The sequence below is a fragment of the Asterias rubens genome, chromosome 9 (assembly GCF_902459465.1).
Source record: "Asterias rubens chromosome 9, eAstRub1.3, whole genome shotgun sequence".
Taxonomy (NCBI): domain Eukaryota; kingdom Metazoa; phylum Echinodermata; class Asteroidea; order Forcipulatida; family Asteriidae; genus Asterias; species Asterias rubens.
The window spans coordinates 7,393,194-7,410,756 of NC_047070.1; the positions used below are offsets into that span (position 1 = coordinate 7,393,194).

Consider the following 17,563-nt stretch of genomic DNA (forward strand, 5'->3'; position numbering starts at 1 on the left):
AAGAATTCACAAGTGTCTTGTAAATGAAAAGGGGTCTTGTTGCTCTGTGTAAGGAAAAGTGCTAGTTCATGGTATTGTTTGCTTCTCCAGTATACTTATCAAAGAACTTAAAGACACTATTGGTAATTGTTAAAGACCAGTCTTCTCACTTGGTTTATCTCAAGTATGCATGAAATAACAAGCCTGTGAAAACTTGAGCTCAATGGTCGTTGAAATTGCGAGATAATAATGAAAGAAAAAACACCCTTGTCACATGAAGTTCTGTGCTTTCAGATGCTTGGTTTCGAGACCTCAAAATATAATTCTTAAGGTCTAGAAATCAAATTGGTGGAAAATTACTTCTTTCTCGAAAAATACGTTACTTCAGAGGTCACAGGTTTTGGCCAATCTTAAACATTTCCAATTTATAAAATAAGAAATTGTGAAATGGGAAATGAGAAGGGTTTTCTTCGTTTTTTCTTTATCCAATGCTTATTCCTGTCTCTTTGTTATTTAAAATCATGTCTCTTTCTTTAAAGTTAAAGTAATGACAACATTCAAGTTAAACATTTTCCAATTGATAATTTTGTCAAACAAATTTCATATCTTAGGTGGAAATGTCATACAGACTGAAAGTGATGACATCATCCGGAAACAGAAAGGGCGAAAATTACATGTAGGTGAAGCAGTTCTTACTTCTAGTGGAAACCTACCATGCAAGAAGGTGATCCATGTTGCTGGACCCAAATGGCAAGCTTGGGGAAGGACAAACCGTGGCGGCGGCACAACAGAAGAGCATCAGCTGTATGATGCCGTTTTTAATTGCCTTCAGCTTGCATCTGAACTGAATTTTCAGTCCATTGCCATACCTGCAATTAGCACAGGAGTGTATGGCTTCCCTGTTCAGCTTGCTGCAGAGCAAATCTTGAATGCTTTGGGCCAATTTGTTTGGACAACACCAAATTCCAGCATCACAGATATAAGCCTGACCAACCATGATCAGCCAACTTGTGCTGTTTTCAAGCAAGCTGTTGTGACCAGATTCTCTAGCTTTCTGGATGACCAAGCTGCAGGCACTGATGTTGATGTTACCATGGCTGCAACGGGTGAGTAGAAATGAGCCATTTTAACACAGATATTTTACCCTCATAGTCAAACACTGTTTGCTGTCGTCTTCTAAAATATAGGAAGGGTCATCATTTAGATTTGGTCAATATGTAATGCTTATTTTATTAAGAAAGATACGTTAAAAGTAATCTGTGAAAGTTTACAATGTCTACTTGTTGAGAGAACAGCAAAACACTGTTGCGACATTTCATTAAAATAATTTAAAAGAATGTTGATCAATTCTTGTTTAGCCAGGCTGGTGGTGCCAACCACATCTCTGGCTGTATTGAGGGTAGCATCCAACTTCAATCGGACTTTGTGGAAATATCAAAAAGTCCCCTGCAGGCGGTCTTCAGAGATTAACACTATTAAAATTAATTTTAAGTAAACAGAACTTTGACCAGCAGCCTCCAGATTGAAGTGCTGTTACTCTAACAACTGTAGTTGTCCCTACATGTATGTTGAAATGATTTTTGATATACTTTCATTAATTTCTAATCATTACCAAAGTATGACCCTGCCTTATTTCCTTTTCCACTCACTCAGCTGGTGGTCCAGATAGAAACAGAGCCATCCCAGTTGGTCTACCAAACCCAGCAATAGAAACACCAAGATTCACTGTTTCTGGACTGAATGTAGTAACACTGGAAGGCCTGACCATCAAGATGACCAAGGGAAGCATTGCAGTGGAAGCGGTGAGCCTCTGCTTTGTGCCTTTTAAGAACAATAAGCCTCTCTTAATATTTATGAATGAGGTACGTCACATTCTAACCCAAAACGAGGCCATGGGCCCAGCCACTGCAAGTGGTGGCGGACATATAGCCTTATTTTTGGTAAGAATTAGGACGTCATGCATGAATGTTAAGTGAGGCGTATAATTATAGAATTACTACCAGGGTGTTTGATGGGGTATACTTAAAGGGAAGGTTTAATCATTTTTAATGAAAATTAAGGGGCTCCTGTCCAGGCATTATTACTGCCAAGACATCTTCCAAGCAAGTCTACAATGTTTTTTAATCTGTGTACTTCGTCATCTTCTTCTACTTACATTACATATGTTAGGTTGATGTTATCGTAAATACAGCGGGTAGCGACATGAACCTGACAAGTGGGAAAGTATCCCAGGCAATATCCCAAGCAGCGGGGCCCACCCTCCAGCAAGAATGCAACACATTGATAGCTGCTCGGGGCAATGTAGCATCTTGGTTGTTTGTGGAAACAGGACCAGGTCTTCTTACCTGCAAGAAGATATATCATTGTGTATGTGAAGGATATAAGCAACTCCAATCTGAGCAGGTGAGAGTTAATGCAGCAAGATCATATTAGGGCTTGAGATGTTAGTGTTGCGATCGAGTGGATAAGATCACCAGCAGAGTGTGGGTTCGAATCTCGGTCCGACACTTGTGTCCTGATGAGCAAGACACTTACCATAAGCTAATTCTCTCCGTCCAGGGATAAATTGGTACCTGCGAGGGCAGAGACGGTTATTGTGATTGAAATATTTGGCAGCACAGGTTCCTTACCTCCCAGGGAGTTGAGATGATTTAAGGAGTGGTTTTAAGGGGTAGTAATGTGGAGGCTCTTTGAGACGGCCTTCGAGTGTATAAGCACTATATAAACCGACTATTATTATTCGTTATTACAATAACCCAGGGCACAAATACTGGTTATTTGTGGTGGGTTTTATAGACATCAACAGCACTTTATTTTGTAGGTTGGAGGGGTAGTCACTAACTAGCTCCGTTTGAAACTCCGTTTGAAAATATGTCTATTCTTACAGGGAAGTTACACAAAAAACACTTGGGCTAGTCACAATTCATATGGGCCTGTCAGTAGCAAAACTGAGAAGCAATGAAGGCCTGTAAAAAGGAGGTCATTGTAAACAGTGCAATTCACAAAAGTTTTGATACAAGTGAACTGTAACGTTGTTTCTTACAGATGGTAAAGTAATGTATTAACTTCATCCTGGTCGTAATCATTAACAAGTGACTTTTTCCTTCCTGTGGACGTTAACAAATAAATTTTTCTAATGTTTCAGTCTTTGAAGAAGCTTGTTCTAGGACTAATGGTAAATGCTTCCAACAATGGCATGACCTCAATAGCAATCCCTGCACTTGGAACAGGAAACCTGAGTTATCCACCCGCTGCCACTGCTTGCTGCATGTATGAGGCAGCTTTTGAATTCAGCAGCCAACATCCAAATGGATCACTGAAGGATGTGCGCTTTGTTGTGTATGACAAAGACATTGCAACTATCAAGGTAACAACATCAATTATATATAAATCATTCAAAGGGTCTAGAGTTCTTAAATTATCAATAGCTTTCCTCTTAGGCTTTTTTCATGTTCAAAATACAAATTTTCTTTCAAAATGTCTGACATTTTGTCACGCTCACATAGTTGCATCAGCAGGCAGTATTCGTTATTTTTCAAATTCGTACAATTCTTTTCAATGATGGCCGAAATTGCACAGAGGGTAAGCACTGCAAAAAGAGAGAATGTTTGTATGCGGCTAATGGCGGCGTGGTGCAGACCCATTCATGTGTCTGCTGAGTGGACACCTCTTTGGCATAAGAAGGCAGTATTTGTTATTTTTCAAACTCGTAATTTTCAATGATGGCCGAAGTTGCACGTAGGGCAAACGCTTAAAAAAGGGAGAATGTTTGTATGCGGCTAATGGCGGCGTGGTGCAGACCCATTCATGTGTCTCCTGAGTGGACAGCTCTTTGGCGTTTGCTAACCAGAGTCTGTAGGCATGCATGAATGTAACTAGCATATTTCATTGGGTCTAGGCTCATAGAACTATGAGTAACTAATATTAATTTTCTTTATCCCCGATGCAAATTTAACATCTCTTATATGAGTAACTAGTTAAGTTTACCTGTTGCTGTAATTTGAAGGGATTTGAGGACGAAATTCAACGACTTGATCCTTTATCGCCTGGAGCCATTGGAGGATCTACTGGAGGAGCCACTGGAGGAGCTACTGGAGGTGCCAATGGAGGAGGCACAGGAAATACCAAGAAGAAGAAGAGGTTGAAGAAAGGGAGATCAAATTCATCAGCAGGTACTCTTATTTATTCTTCAGACCATTAATTCTTCTATTATTCGCTGTATAATAAGATAGTAGTGACAAAAACTTACAGACTTATTTGTTTTAAACAACGTAATTTTGTTGTATTTTTGCCCTTTGATTTTGAGAAATTTCTATAGTGACAAATTTTATCTGCTCATCAACCCCCATGACTTCAGTCTGATGGCTGTTTAACTTACTCATGTACATTTGCATTAAAATGTAGTTGTAACTGACCGGGAGTCCTACTCGGAAGTAAGAGAAGGATCACCAGGGATTCTACAAACCAACATTGGCTCAGTGTGTCTTCAAGTCCAACAAGGGGATCTTGTGCGAGAAACAACTCATGCAATTGTTAACAGCGTTGGAAAGGGCTTAGACTTGCAAGGTTAGTCAGTCTACTCCATAAGGAAAACATAGACTTGGTGCTGGTATCAAAATAAAAATTACAATAACTTGGGGGGCTGTCGCAGCTAAGAGCTGAACTGCGAAGGACACGGCTGCAACGTGTTCAAGAAGCAGGCAGGCAAGGGCGCCTTTGGCTGCCAGCCACATCAACCCATATATGACCACAGAGCACAGCCAAGATCAAAAGTGTTTGATTTTTCCCGAGGGAGGAAAACCGGATGTTCTGGAAAACCCTTGTGGCACAGCAGAGAACCAACGCTCAACTCACATACGGCCCCGGCCGGGAATCGAACCGATGTGGCGGTTTCAACTTTCCGCTGTGTTCAGTTTTCCGAATGACCAAATACGGTAGCATTACGTCATGCGATGCTTGCACACAGCAAGCGAAAGTAGTCCATTTTTAGTGACGTATTGAGTCTTCCGTTACCCTCCGGTAGCTGTCATGGCGGCGTCCACGAGTCGAGTACAACTAGCGGCAAACGCGTGGATCGTATGAGGTTTTGTTTTTATGCAAGCAGAGTGTGACCTGCCTAAAGTTGTACCCATGAATACATGTAAAGATGGGGCAAGAGATTATGTGACTACACAGAAAAGAATCGTAGTATAAACAATTTGGGGTCACTGCTGAGAGAACTACAGTACTCGCCAGGGTACTCGCGGCGGTATCTGACAGGTCACCCGGAAAACTGAACACGCCGGAAAGCTAAAACCGTTCGAACAACATATTGATATGTCCGACTACGTCACCCGGAAAACTGAACACGGCGGATAACTGAAACTGCCACACCGGGTCACCTTGGTGAGAGGCGAGTGCTTTATGCACACGCCAATCATGCACGGAACATGTAAAAGTAGAAGTTGCGATGATGCTGGAAAGGTGCCAGACTCCATTTTGCATTCTAGCATTGTCAGTTTGGCTACAGGTTTACAATTAGATATGTTGACCATTCAAATATGAATGAAGAACATTAAATATGAAGAGAAAAACCAGGAGGATTAGAGTTGCATATACCAGAACTAATTTTTAAACAACTTAATTAGGTCATACTTTTTACACCAACAAATCAATTATACACATTTGATTCATTTTCTCCTAGGGTGTAAATTATGTTCTGTCTGTTCCTTTTAAAGTATATCTTGCCAACATGATTATCCACACAAACTCACATTCCACTTTTAAGCTATACAAAGTGAAACTGTGTTTGTTTAAAGCAATAAACAGTGTCTCTTATTTATGTGCATCTTCCTTCTCAGGACCTGTTTCTCAAGCTATCTTGAAGAATGGCGGACAAAGTATAAAGAAGCAATGTGATATTCTTGCAAAAAAAGGCGAGTTGCACTGATCAGTAAATTGCTTTACTGTTTTTCTTCTAAAACTTTATACTGTATAGTGTGTTTAAGGTGGTCTTGCATTCTGTCATTGTAGCTGAAACCACAACACACTGTTCTGTTTTTTACAGTTTGTAATATTATACGCCATGCTTAAGGACTTTAAAGCTGCAACAAAATCTTTAAAAACTTCATACACAAGAATAACATGGAAGATAAAAATTTCATAGTGTAAAATGCTGATGTCTATTAAAACATAAAGGCATGGAGTACAGAATTTAGGTAGAATCTATCAGACCATCACTGAGAGGTTCCCCAGGGTATATAACAAATAAAAAAACAAACCATAGAGGTTGGACTAAGTGTACTATGATGGAAACCAGTTCCTTACGTTGGAGACCTAAAGAATCTGTGTTTGAGATAAAGGTGCAAGTGTAAATGTAGGGAAGCTAGATGCTGCCTCACCCCTGGTTCATAAGGGCACGCATAACTCCAATCTTAACTTCACTTAATTGTGCACACTGTATGATACATGGTAAACTACCATGACATCAAAATAAAGCTTACCACAAATCACCATGTAGTCAAATGGACAGTACTAAGTTGTTTAATCAAGGACTGCAATCAATCAGGCGCTAATCCAAACGTCGTTGCTCATAGCGCCATGCAGTAGGCTTTTGAAAAAAGTTTTGAAATTTGCTAATGAAGTAAATTGCCTGATACTGAAGAAGATGATTCCACATCCTTGGTGCTGCGATAGAAAAGGCACGATCCCCCCAACTGTGTATGTGAAAAATTGAAGCGTGGGAACAGGAATGCAGATTTCTGACAGGTTCTTTGATGGCCAATAAGTCAATGAGACTTGAAGGGGCTGACCATTGAGGCAGCGAACGAAAGTAGGAGGATCTTAAGTCGAAAGCGTGACTCAACTGGTAGCCAGTGAAGACTCTTCAGGATAGGTGTGGCATGATCACATTTCTTAGCAAACACTACCAGATGAGCTGCCCAATTCTTAAGTTTTTTAGCCTCAACGTTCGTTTCTATGGTAGACCATGCAGGAGAGCGTTTCCCATGTCGAGCCTGCTGGTGACAAAAGCAGGCACTATCTGCTACATTGCATCGGGATTAGGTATCTCCTAATCTTGGTTTTTTTACGCAGAAGGAAGATTGCAGCCCGGGAGACTGAAGTGACGTGTTCCTCCATGGTCACGTGTTTGCCCAAATGTACCCCAAGATTGCAGACATTGTAAGACGGAATGACTAGTGTATCGCCAATATACAGACTCTCAATCTCGACCTTCCTCAGCTGCTGGGTAGATCCAAAAATAATTACCTCGGCCTTTTCGCCGTTTAACTTGAGAAAATTTGAACAAGTCCTGACTCTAATCTCAGCAATACAGGATTCCATACAGGTTATGGTGGATGTGAGGTGCCGTTGGCAAGGTTTGAATGAGAGGTAGATTTGCAGTTGTCAGCATAGGAGTGATGACTCAGCCCATGATTGCGATCGATGTTGGAAACTGGAGTCGTGTAAGTGGAGAATAGTTGCGACCCCGGTACAGAGAGTTTTTTTTTAGTACCTCAGTGTCAAGGCCTTGCTTCTTCAATAGGGGTCGAACATGTGCTTTCTTCAGCTGAAATGGTACCACTGCAGAGTCAAGAGAGATATTTACTATTTTGACTTTACTTCGGCAAAGCAAGAGGCTGTCTTGGATCTCTGCCAAAAGCCACTTTACTTAAACAGACATACTACACTGGGAAAAATATAAATCGCCTAAAAATTCAACCGGAATCGTCACCCAAACTTAATGTAATGTCAAATGGTAAACCGAATACCTTTTATTGTCCCATACTTAGATTCACAGGTCTATAATATTTTCAAAACAATAACTTGTTATATAGCGCTATTCACAAAAAACGTATCAATGCGCTTTACATTAGTTCCCTGGTCATTGGGCCAATCACATCCCTCTAAATCTTAGCTCCCTGGGGAGCAAACAGCCTCAAGCGGTTCGTTCAAATCTTAAAGATCATACCATGGAGATTATAAAGTGAAACCAGGACCTTAATGACCAAAGCGCCGACCTCAAAATATTAATCATCTCTTATTTTACTTTAAAAACAATGACAGATCCAAATGCCAGCATATATGTCACTGGAGCAGGTAGCCTTCTCTGCAAGTCAATTGTCCATGTTGTTACTCCTAAAACACCAGAGCAGATCAAGGCTGTAGTAGCTAAGGCTTTACAACGGGCCGAGAAGGATGGCTTCCAATCTCTTTCTTTCCCAGCTCTGGGGACAGGTATTTACTGAATTTTCCAACTTGTCGGCTACATCTAGATGAATAGCCTTTGTTTCCAAACTTAAAGATCATTGAGTTTTTACATGCTCAATGTCAATCCCCACATTTCTGTATTCCTATCTTTTTAACAAACCAAATGGTTGAATTCTCAACTATTATGCTTTCTAAATCAGCTACCACAGTACAATCGACCGATTGCGCTACCAACAGCACGTGACCTGAGATGGGTATTACACATCAACAAACATGCTCAAACCTGGTCCATTCACATAGTCTAACCATACTCTCAAAAGGAACCTCTTTTGTAGTAGAATACTGGATTTATCAAAAATGCAATTTGAATCAGTGTCATACAATCAACTTTATTAAAAGGGCTTCTTTTTTAGTTGAAAGTTTTATTTATCGATAAAACAGGCGATTATAGTCCATCGGTACAAATGGTCCATCGGGACGATTTTTCCCATTTTACGATGTAGCTGTGTTTTTCTATACCAATCTCAGGTCCCTTGATCACATGTAAACATTGGTAGAGCAATCAGTCTATTAAAAGTTTTTACTTGTGTAGCACATGGCCCAAGTTAAGTTGTGCATTCAAATACCAAAAGTGATACATTGGCTGTATAATTTACTTGATTTGGAAAAAACTCAGTAACTTTATAATTCAGGAAATGACCCTTAACATGATGATGACTTTGAAAGCACTAGTATGACTTGTATAACAATCAAACTTGAAATAAAAGTGACAACAAATATGGCTTGTCATATGTACTTAAATGCAAGTGAAGGGAATGTTGATGCCAAATAATTTAACAACATTCAGTCTCTCATTACCTCACAAAATGGACAATAAAAACATTGGTTTGAAAAATTGTACAATGGAGGATGCATTGTTCATTGATCATATTCATAGTCAATGTGTATTTCTTTGTTCAGGCAATCTTGGTCAATCAGTGGCTTCCTGCGCAGACATTATGTTGAAAGCCATTGGAGAATTTGCATGTAAAAAGAAGCCACAGCACCACCTGCGCCTGATTCGGCTGGTTATCTTCCAGCGGGAAATGCTTACAGACTTTCAAAAGGGTTTGAAAGAGGAGGTGGGTCATTCCTATAAACAGAGCAAAGGGATCCTGCAGAGAGGATATGGTGAGTAGTTATCAGTTTTTCGATGGAAGGTACGACACAGGGTTGGTTTTATTAATAACCAACATCTAAAGAAGACAAAACTCATAACCGCTGCCACCACACCATGAATATGGAAGTAGAAGTTGGCACAATCAAAATAGAACTCGTTTTCATGAGAAACTACAGCTTTTAATTCTGCCAACAGGCAATGACAGGTCAGGAATAATCGGTTACTAATACAGAGAAGTCATAACAAGAAGTGAACCAAGAGTGACCTCACGAGGGCTCTAGACTGAACTGGCGCAAAGCTTACTCATTCATTATATAAACAACAGTATAGATTTTCATTCGTTAGGCAAAACATGTTTTTTGTGACTCATATTTTTTCCGATTGATTTGTTATACTTGGATTCAGATGAGATTTTAAAAACATTCCTCCTTCAGTGAAAATGGAACTTATTGCCTAACAGAAATGTTTATCAATTTAAATACTGAATTAAGATGGTCGTCTGTGACAATTTCGTGTTACTCACTCCCACAAAACTCCGCGTTTACAGCTGCTCTGTAAAGTGTATGGAGGCCTTTTCACACTACCGACTTTCGATCCGTGTCAAAACTTATCCAGATAGGGTCCGTGTTGACTTGGTAAAATTTAAATATGGAAACAAACTGCTACGCTTTCACACTCGCTATGCGCGAGCTTCTGGGAGGGATAGCTCGTCGGGACACAATGTGGTGAATCATGGTGTGTTTTGGTGCATAGTGGTGCTTTGCGATGATTTCTTCTACAGGGCTGCTGTTCGTTATGCGCTTAAAAACTACTGCACCATGCATACTTAACACAAATCATAGATGAACCTGGAGGCGTCACACAACAGCAAGAGTTTTTGTAGTGTGAAAAGGCCTTTACGTTCTATGTGCTTCAAGTGTAGACTCTACACTTCTGCGTTACGCACTTCCAAGACTTTGGGCTTTGATAGGAAGGAAATATTTTATTTGGTTAATTAATAACAATGAATGACATAAATTTATTTCCATGAAAAAACACATCCTTTCGGACCAAGTTTAACACAGACCTGGCTTCATTATAAACTTCTGATTGTGAAACTGTATAGTATGTTATTGTATAGAAAATGCAGATTAGGTAGCAATGTGATGTTTCCTCAACAGAATTTATAACTAAGAAGGTTACGTCTGCTGTATACGGTGCTGAAGGTGTTGAAGATGACCAGACAGAAGAAGACCTTCAAGAAACGGTCATTCTACAGCTCAGTGCCATGGATATGAACTCCTTGATGAAGGCTTCGGACAAACTTGATACATTTCAAGCTGAGGAATTTCTATCTGAAGTATGTGTAGATTCTCAAAGTTAGTTACTTCAGTCCAATAGTGTAGATTCTCAAAGTTAGTTACTTCAGTCCAATACTGCATCAGCGCCCAAAATGGTGAACTCTTAATAAGTGGTAGTAATTTGCCTGATCCCAATCGAAAGCATTTTTTGTTAATAACAAGTACAATCCTTGATCAAAGAGAACCTAACATCATGAACTAAATGAGGTTAACGCCTCAGTAAATAGTACAATTTGATAGCGCAGATGTGTTTTTTATTTTGTACATAATATTAAATTTTACATTCAAAAGTAACAATGTCATATTTTGATTTTGTATCCGACATAGGATTTACCAGATGTGATGGGACTGCTTGACAAAATGACAACGGAACACAAAGCTGAACTTAAACAAATCGGAAAGAAGCGTGATGTACGTAATGTTTTATCTTTTTATAAACTCAAGTTATAAAAATTTGGTCTGCCTTTCTTGAACATTAAAGATACCGAATTCAGCATAGTTGGTGCCCTCTGTTATAGTCATAGCAACGGCAGTACAATAAAGTGCAGTAAGCTAGTCGACAAAAAAGTACTTGAAAGTTTACAATGAGATGTCAGGTTGTGCATTTAATTGTGTCCTGGTTAAATGAGGATTACATTTTAGAAATTTCTTCACACCATTACTTGTTTGCTTATCAAACACTATGAACTACATGTATCAACCCCAGGTGACTGTGGAACCTTCTAAAGGTCGGGCCAAGTTCATCCATGTGGAGGGATGTAAATACAATGTCAAGGATGCCTTACTGGAAATTTCACAGTTGTTCACAAGAATTCAAAAGGAGGAGACAGAGAAGCAAAAGATGGAACACCTCGCAAAAGAAGTGAGTGCAGATATCATGATTTCAGACCTTTATGTTAACAATAAATTTGTGTGTTTGATTAAAGCCTAGGTAAGCTGTTTTGTGTTTGGATGTCGAGTAAAAGCCTTAAGGAGGGGAAACCCAAAATTGAGTGGGAAAAACTGTGTAAGAATGTGCTGTAACTGTGAGTGTGACGAATTTCCTCCGTCACTCACGACAATTATTTCAGCATGTAAAACAAATTACTGAATATCGAAAAGTTATACCATAACTGGTTATTACATTTTACCTGCTAAAACTGAGACTGAAATTTGTTACTGAGATTTTTTACTAATTTTTCAAAAAACACCATTTTGCAAAAATCAACCCTAGTGAAATAAAATGACAAAAAAGTACTTGATTTGCCCTGTCAAGTTAACAGCGCCACGGCGGTACTTACCACTTGGACTAAATATCGGTTAGGTACAATTTGCGGCTGTAAGTAAACCATTTTAAGTCCTTGGTAGAGCCATCAGTGGGAGAGATTCCGAGCTCAGACTCACTATTACACTGAGAAGATCAAGGAGGCATCCAGCGGTCACTGAAACTGATCTCGACTTTGCTGATGTCTGACCTAGTCAAGCAGGCACAAGTCCTCCTACACCATGTAGAAGCAGAGGGCAAGAAGGTAGGACTCAGGATCAACGCAAATAAAACTCCACTTACAACACACAGTAGAGAACTGAATGCAGTCCCTGACTCATGGATCAACTCTAGTGACCAGGACATTATGAGGTCAGACAAGAAAAGGTGTGGAGGGCGCTGGCTGACATGAAGACAGTGTGGAGCTCCACCATATGCCGCAAAGTAAAAATCTCTTTCGTTTTGGCAACCATCGAGTCTGTGCTTCTGTATGGATGTGAAACAGGGCCTCCAACTCCCACAATTGAGAAATCATTCAATGGATGCTACACAGGCAAGCTCCGAGGGGTGCTCAATGTATCCTGGGAGGACCACATAACCAATGACGACCTATATGGCAACCTCCCTAGGGTTGGAGACAAAATCGCAGCCCGTCGGACGCAGTTAACAGGCCAATGTTACGGGCACCCGGAGTTGGAGGCACACAGTCATTCTCTGGAAACCATCTCAAGACGGGGAAGATCAAGAATGTCCTACACCGGGGTGCTACAAAAGGACACGGATGTAGAATCAACTGCAAACTGGCCACCCTCATGCTGGACCAAATTACTTGGAAAAGTCGTACTCCAGCCCGCCTGTGGGCCACCAAGTGAGTGCGTCCAAAGTGACCAGGGCTTTAATCAATCTTTTTATTTTTGTTTAAACTACAGGTCAAGTGGAAGTACAGCACCCCATCAGGTATGGAGGACTATGATGAAGAGGTTAATGCCCTCCTAGAGGAGGCTTACCAGAAGAAAAAGCCAAATTTAACACTTGATCTGGAAGAAGGAAGAGCAGTCATCGACTTCCAACAGATGCAGGAAAGATCAAATGGAATCGTAGCAAATGTCCATCGTGTCGACCTGAAAAGTGGTAAACATTTTGTAACAAATGACTCATTTGAGATATCAAGTTAATAGTGAAATTTATACTTGAGGTTAAAATATGCAAAACAATACAATGTTTTAAACTCCCAGGCCACTGGACGTATTGTTTGTAAAATACTTTGAACTATGAAGGTCATATAGAAGGTTTAATGGGAAGCACTTCAAAATTTCTTGTTTGGTACCAAGCTGATTGCAAGACCCAATTAACCCAATTAACCCATGGTCCCAATTAACCCTTGGTCAAATTCTATGGCTTTGAAAATCTTGGAAAAAAATAGTAGGAAAATCCACAATAAACCTACAGTAGAAAAATCACAGGTAATCAAAGAATATATGATTGTGTACACACTTATAACCATTCTTTTTAGCTATTTGTGAGTGGACAATGTGATTTTTGTTTTTATCGCTCCATGTCGAGCAGAGCAATGAGACTGAGCCCCGATTAAACCTACTCAATTTACTAGGCCCTGTACATAAAAACTATCTGAAGCTTCGAGTCTGTTAAAATTGCAGTTTGATTGATTCATTGTGCATTTTATCTGCAGCTGCCAGATTTGAACCACCAAGTAACTGGATACCGATGACGAAAGGTGTGTCGAACAAAACGGTAAAGCTTACTGCTGGATCTGCTGAGTACACAACTGTAGAAACCAAGTTTCTTACATCTGTGGGTGCTGCTGTCACAATTTGTGAGGTATTCATTATTTTCAAATATTCACCAAATTCACCTAACATCATCACCAGAAATAATTTTTGTTGTGCTATTTTGACAGTCATATGAGCAATACACTTCACCATAAGCTTCTCTCCAACCAAGGGTAAATGGGTACCTGTTGGTTCTTGTGATTGATTAGCTTATTTAGTGCGCTACATATTTGGCGGCAAAGGCTGTATACCCAGGGAGCTGAGATGGTTTAAGGAATGATTTAAGGCCCAGTGACCAGGGGTAATAATGTTGAAGCACCATGAGCGTCACTAGGTGACAGACCTTAGCGCTGTATAAGAAGCCACTGTTGTTATTATTATTTATATTCACTGTGTGGTTTGGTGTCTGAAGCTGTGTTGGATTTAACTGTACCACTGTGAAAATAACTTGGTAATTATAAATTGGAAAATATTTGCGTAACACATTTGAAACAAACTTCAACTCTTCTTTGTTTTTGTTTGACTTGCAGATAGAGAGAATTCAAAGCCAAGATTTGATGATGCAGTATCAAGCCCGTAGAGCGGCACTAGAGAATCGCCTGAATAGAACTAATAATATTGAGATGGTTCTCTACCATGGAACAGATGAGCAAACCTCAAAAAAAATCAGTACACAGGGATTCAACCGCAGCTTTTGTGGGAAGAATGGTAAGTTCATTTCATGTATTAATGTACAAAATTAATAGTTTCTTAATAAATATAGGATAAGCTTAGATGTTAGCTGAAGCGCAATGTTGGGTCAAGCACACACTCAAAATATTCACCACTAAAAAATAATCACTGTAGTTGCTTATAAACTAGCTATTATATAAAATAGGTAGGGTAGATGGCCTTTAGCTTGCGTTCGAATGTTGCCCGAGTCTCGATCTATCAGATGCCCAACTATGAACATCATTACTTTCAAATTCTTTAAAATACACTGAACAGAAAATGGTAATTTTAACTTTAAAAAAAATTGTAATTCAACACCTGATGACATCACCATGACGTCATGAAAATTGTGCTGTCTTAATTGTGGTTCAATTGGACAATTTCATTTGTCAACATTCTTCTAAAGTGCGCTACCCTGTAGTTCGAGACTACTCAATAGGTATTTTTGTCTCTTTTCCTCAGCAACTGCATATGGAAACGGCACCTATTTTGCTGTCGCAGCAAGCTACTCTGCAAGTCCTCAATATGCTAAACCAGATGTGAATGGCACAAAGCATATTTTTGTCACAAATGTTCTCGTTGGAGATTTCATCAGAGGCAGCCATGGAATGATAACTCCACCTCCAAAACCACAGAATCCTGCTGAACTGTTTGACAGTGTGGTCGACAACATGAATGCTCCTGGCATTTATGTCATATTTCATGATGCACAGGCATACCCAGAGTATCTTATCAAATTCCAGTAACAAGGAACCAGTGCGCATGCCTTTGTCTTTACATGATTTCAGGCTTTTTTTTATCGACTTCCCTTCACTTTGAATAGTTCTGGAAATATGTTTTCTAGAAAATGCGACAACAGAAAAAAGCCTTTATGATCAAATTTACCTCTTGAAATGAATGGTTATGTAGTCTGTAAACCTGTAATTGATACATTGCATGCTGTAACATTAAGCAATCTTTGTTGGCTGTTTCCCATTTTCAAGATTTGTTATCATTGTACAATTACAATCCATGTTGTGTGTTAAAAAATCGTGTAAGATATAAACTGATGCAACTCTTATACTATTTAAAACCATTTTGCTAGCATGTCACCTTGCCTGAATCCCCCAATATTCGCTTAGCCTATGTCACAGACCGAATTGTCTGGACTTGGATGAGAGTGGAATTGGGCGGACCATACGGCACCAGTCCTTCCCCGGAACTTTGGCAATTGGGTAGAAGGATTTGAGACTTAAAGGGTTTTAAACATAATATCCATACAGTAGAATGTTCAAATTATCACTTTTGATGTGTTTTTAAGATCGATTGCTTGGTTATTATATGTCTAATGGGTTTCAAACATTTTGCATTTCTAACTTGTTTCCATGGGTACACTTCCTTTAGGGCGAGTCACACTGCAGCGATAACGAAAACAATAACGAAAATGACGCAAAAGGGAATGCAATCTATTGGTTGAATGAGTGTGAGCGTATTCTGCGTTGAGCAATTCAACCGATAGAATTTGTTTTCTTTGCATCGTGATCGTTACCATTACCATTTTCGTTAGCACTGCAGTGTGACTTGGTCTTTAGTTCTTAGAATGGTTCCATATTGTCCTTAGAGGAGTAGGCGTTGTATAAGTCGTTACAACATTCTGGGTCTGTTCTAGTCTTCTTACTTGAATAATAACTATTTTTACGGGGCAAATATTGGATTTTTGTGTATTTCCTGGACTACGGGACACTATATTTGCTTATCACTTAATGAATTGTAGGGTTGTGGGTTCGAATCCATCCAAGGGGTCTGGTTCATATTTTTTCACCTGATTTGGAAAGCGCAAGTTAACATTACGTACCATACATTGGTGGAAGGAAAACCAAATTATGTTATTAAATTCATGGTACTTAAGATTTATCAATAATTGGTAAGACAGCTCAAACTGCATTTTTTCACCAATGTTGAGTAGAATCATTCTGAATGCTGATGGGTGAACAACATTTAGGTCCTATCAATAAAATTATTTTAGTTATTTGTATATAGGCAATTATACTCCAGTTTGTACGATAAAATACTATCTACATAAACATTTTAACCCTATTAATTGATAAAGGTGGTTTGCCACTCTGATGGTCCCATTGTACAATTACGTTGTTGTTATTGCAAAATACATGTATTATATTGAAGCTAATCATTGTTCATGTTACTCAGAAGCTAGCTCTTTGTTGACATTTCACAAGGACCAGAGGCATGCACATAGAGCCCTAAATCGTTTTGTTACGTGTATTCAGAAGACAATCAGAGCATACTGATCGAAACGTCGAGTGGAAACCAACGGTTTTTTCAGAACCACCCCAACTCGTTAGAGATAGTCATTATATGGTGTTACCGCAAACCTTTCTATACATGTATTCAGTTTAGTGCAGTTTTGGTTTCTTGATCCAAAGAATGTGGATCTGATTGTTTTTAAAGTTGTTACCTCGGTAGTCTAGTTGGTAAGACACTGCTCTAGATTTGCAATGGTCGTGGTTTCGAATCCCACCCGAGAAACATGCCTGTGATATTTTTTCACAGGACTCGGGGAAAGTACTGAGTATGCAGTGCTAAGAAGGAAAAAAATTAACATTCTTTATCCCCGATGCAAATTTAACATCTATTATAAGATTTACTGACCACAGTTGACTATGTTTCCTTTCAGTTGATAGGAACACATACCACTACCAGTAAATTCCTTAGAAAATATTACAGATAATGTTTCACATTTATAAGTTGTTTCTGTGGAGACACATTAATAAGGAGGCCGGTCCTCTATATACCCAAATAACAAATAGTCAATTAACACAACTTCTGGAATAAATAAAATTGAAAAAAAAATGGTACTTACAGATAGCTCTATGACACCATTCCTCGTTAGGCTTGTTGTTTAGGATAATTTTGAGCACGGCAGGATATTTGCTTCCTACAAGAGAAATATCTAGAGATATTCAGTGTGCCCCGTCTTAAATTCTCAAAGCTAAAATTATTGGAAGCGAGCGTGAAAATTTTGAGTTGTTATTATACACATAATGAATGTTTATGAGTGCAATGGTGCGAATATGTTCATGAGTTGAAAGATGGAATGTTCCATTCAACGAGGCGGAGCCGAGTTGAATGGAACATTCCAGCTTTCAACGAT

At 39.3% G+C, this 17,563-nt stretch overlaps 1 protein-coding gene across 1 annotated transcript in view; it reads left to right on the plus strand.

Annotated features, from left to right (window-relative positions):
• LOC117294715 (protein mono-ADP-ribosyltransferase PARP14-like) overlaps positions 1 to 15,827 on the plus strand; it is a gene marked incomplete at its 5' end in the record, with an annotated part of 29,913 nt that extends 14,086 nt beyond the window's left edge. The window contains 16 exons of the mRNA XM_033777227.1: positions 591 to 1,085; positions 1,633 to 1,781; positions 2,149 to 2,382; positions 3,125 to 3,346; positions 3,986 to 4,151; positions 4,384 to 4,545; positions 5,820 to 5,894; positions 8,026 to 8,196; positions 9,130 to 9,339; positions 10,489 to 10,667; positions 10,996 to 11,086; positions 11,388 to 11,530; positions 12,841 to 13,042; positions 13,602 to 13,750; positions 14,232 to 14,409; positions 14,875 to 15,827. Of these exons, the coding sequence (XP_033633118.1) occupies positions 591 to 1,085; positions 1,633 to 1,781; positions 2,149 to 2,382; positions 3,125 to 3,346; positions 3,986 to 4,151; positions 4,384 to 4,545; positions 5,820 to 5,894; positions 8,026 to 8,196; positions 9,130 to 9,339; positions 10,489 to 10,667; positions 10,996 to 11,086; positions 11,388 to 11,530; positions 12,841 to 13,042; positions 13,602 to 13,750; positions 14,232 to 14,409; positions 14,875 to 15,158 (3,110 nt within the window). The remainder of the gene's footprint in view (positions 1 to 590; positions 1,086 to 1,632; positions 1,782 to 2,148; positions 2,383 to 3,124; positions 3,347 to 3,985; positions 4,152 to 4,383; positions 4,546 to 5,819; positions 5,895 to 8,025; positions 8,197 to 9,129; positions 9,340 to 10,488; positions 10,668 to 10,995; positions 11,087 to 11,387; positions 11,531 to 12,840; positions 13,043 to 13,601; positions 13,751 to 14,231; positions 14,410 to 14,874) is intronic.
• Between the last annotated feature and the right edge of the window lie 1,736 nt (positions 15,828 to 17,563).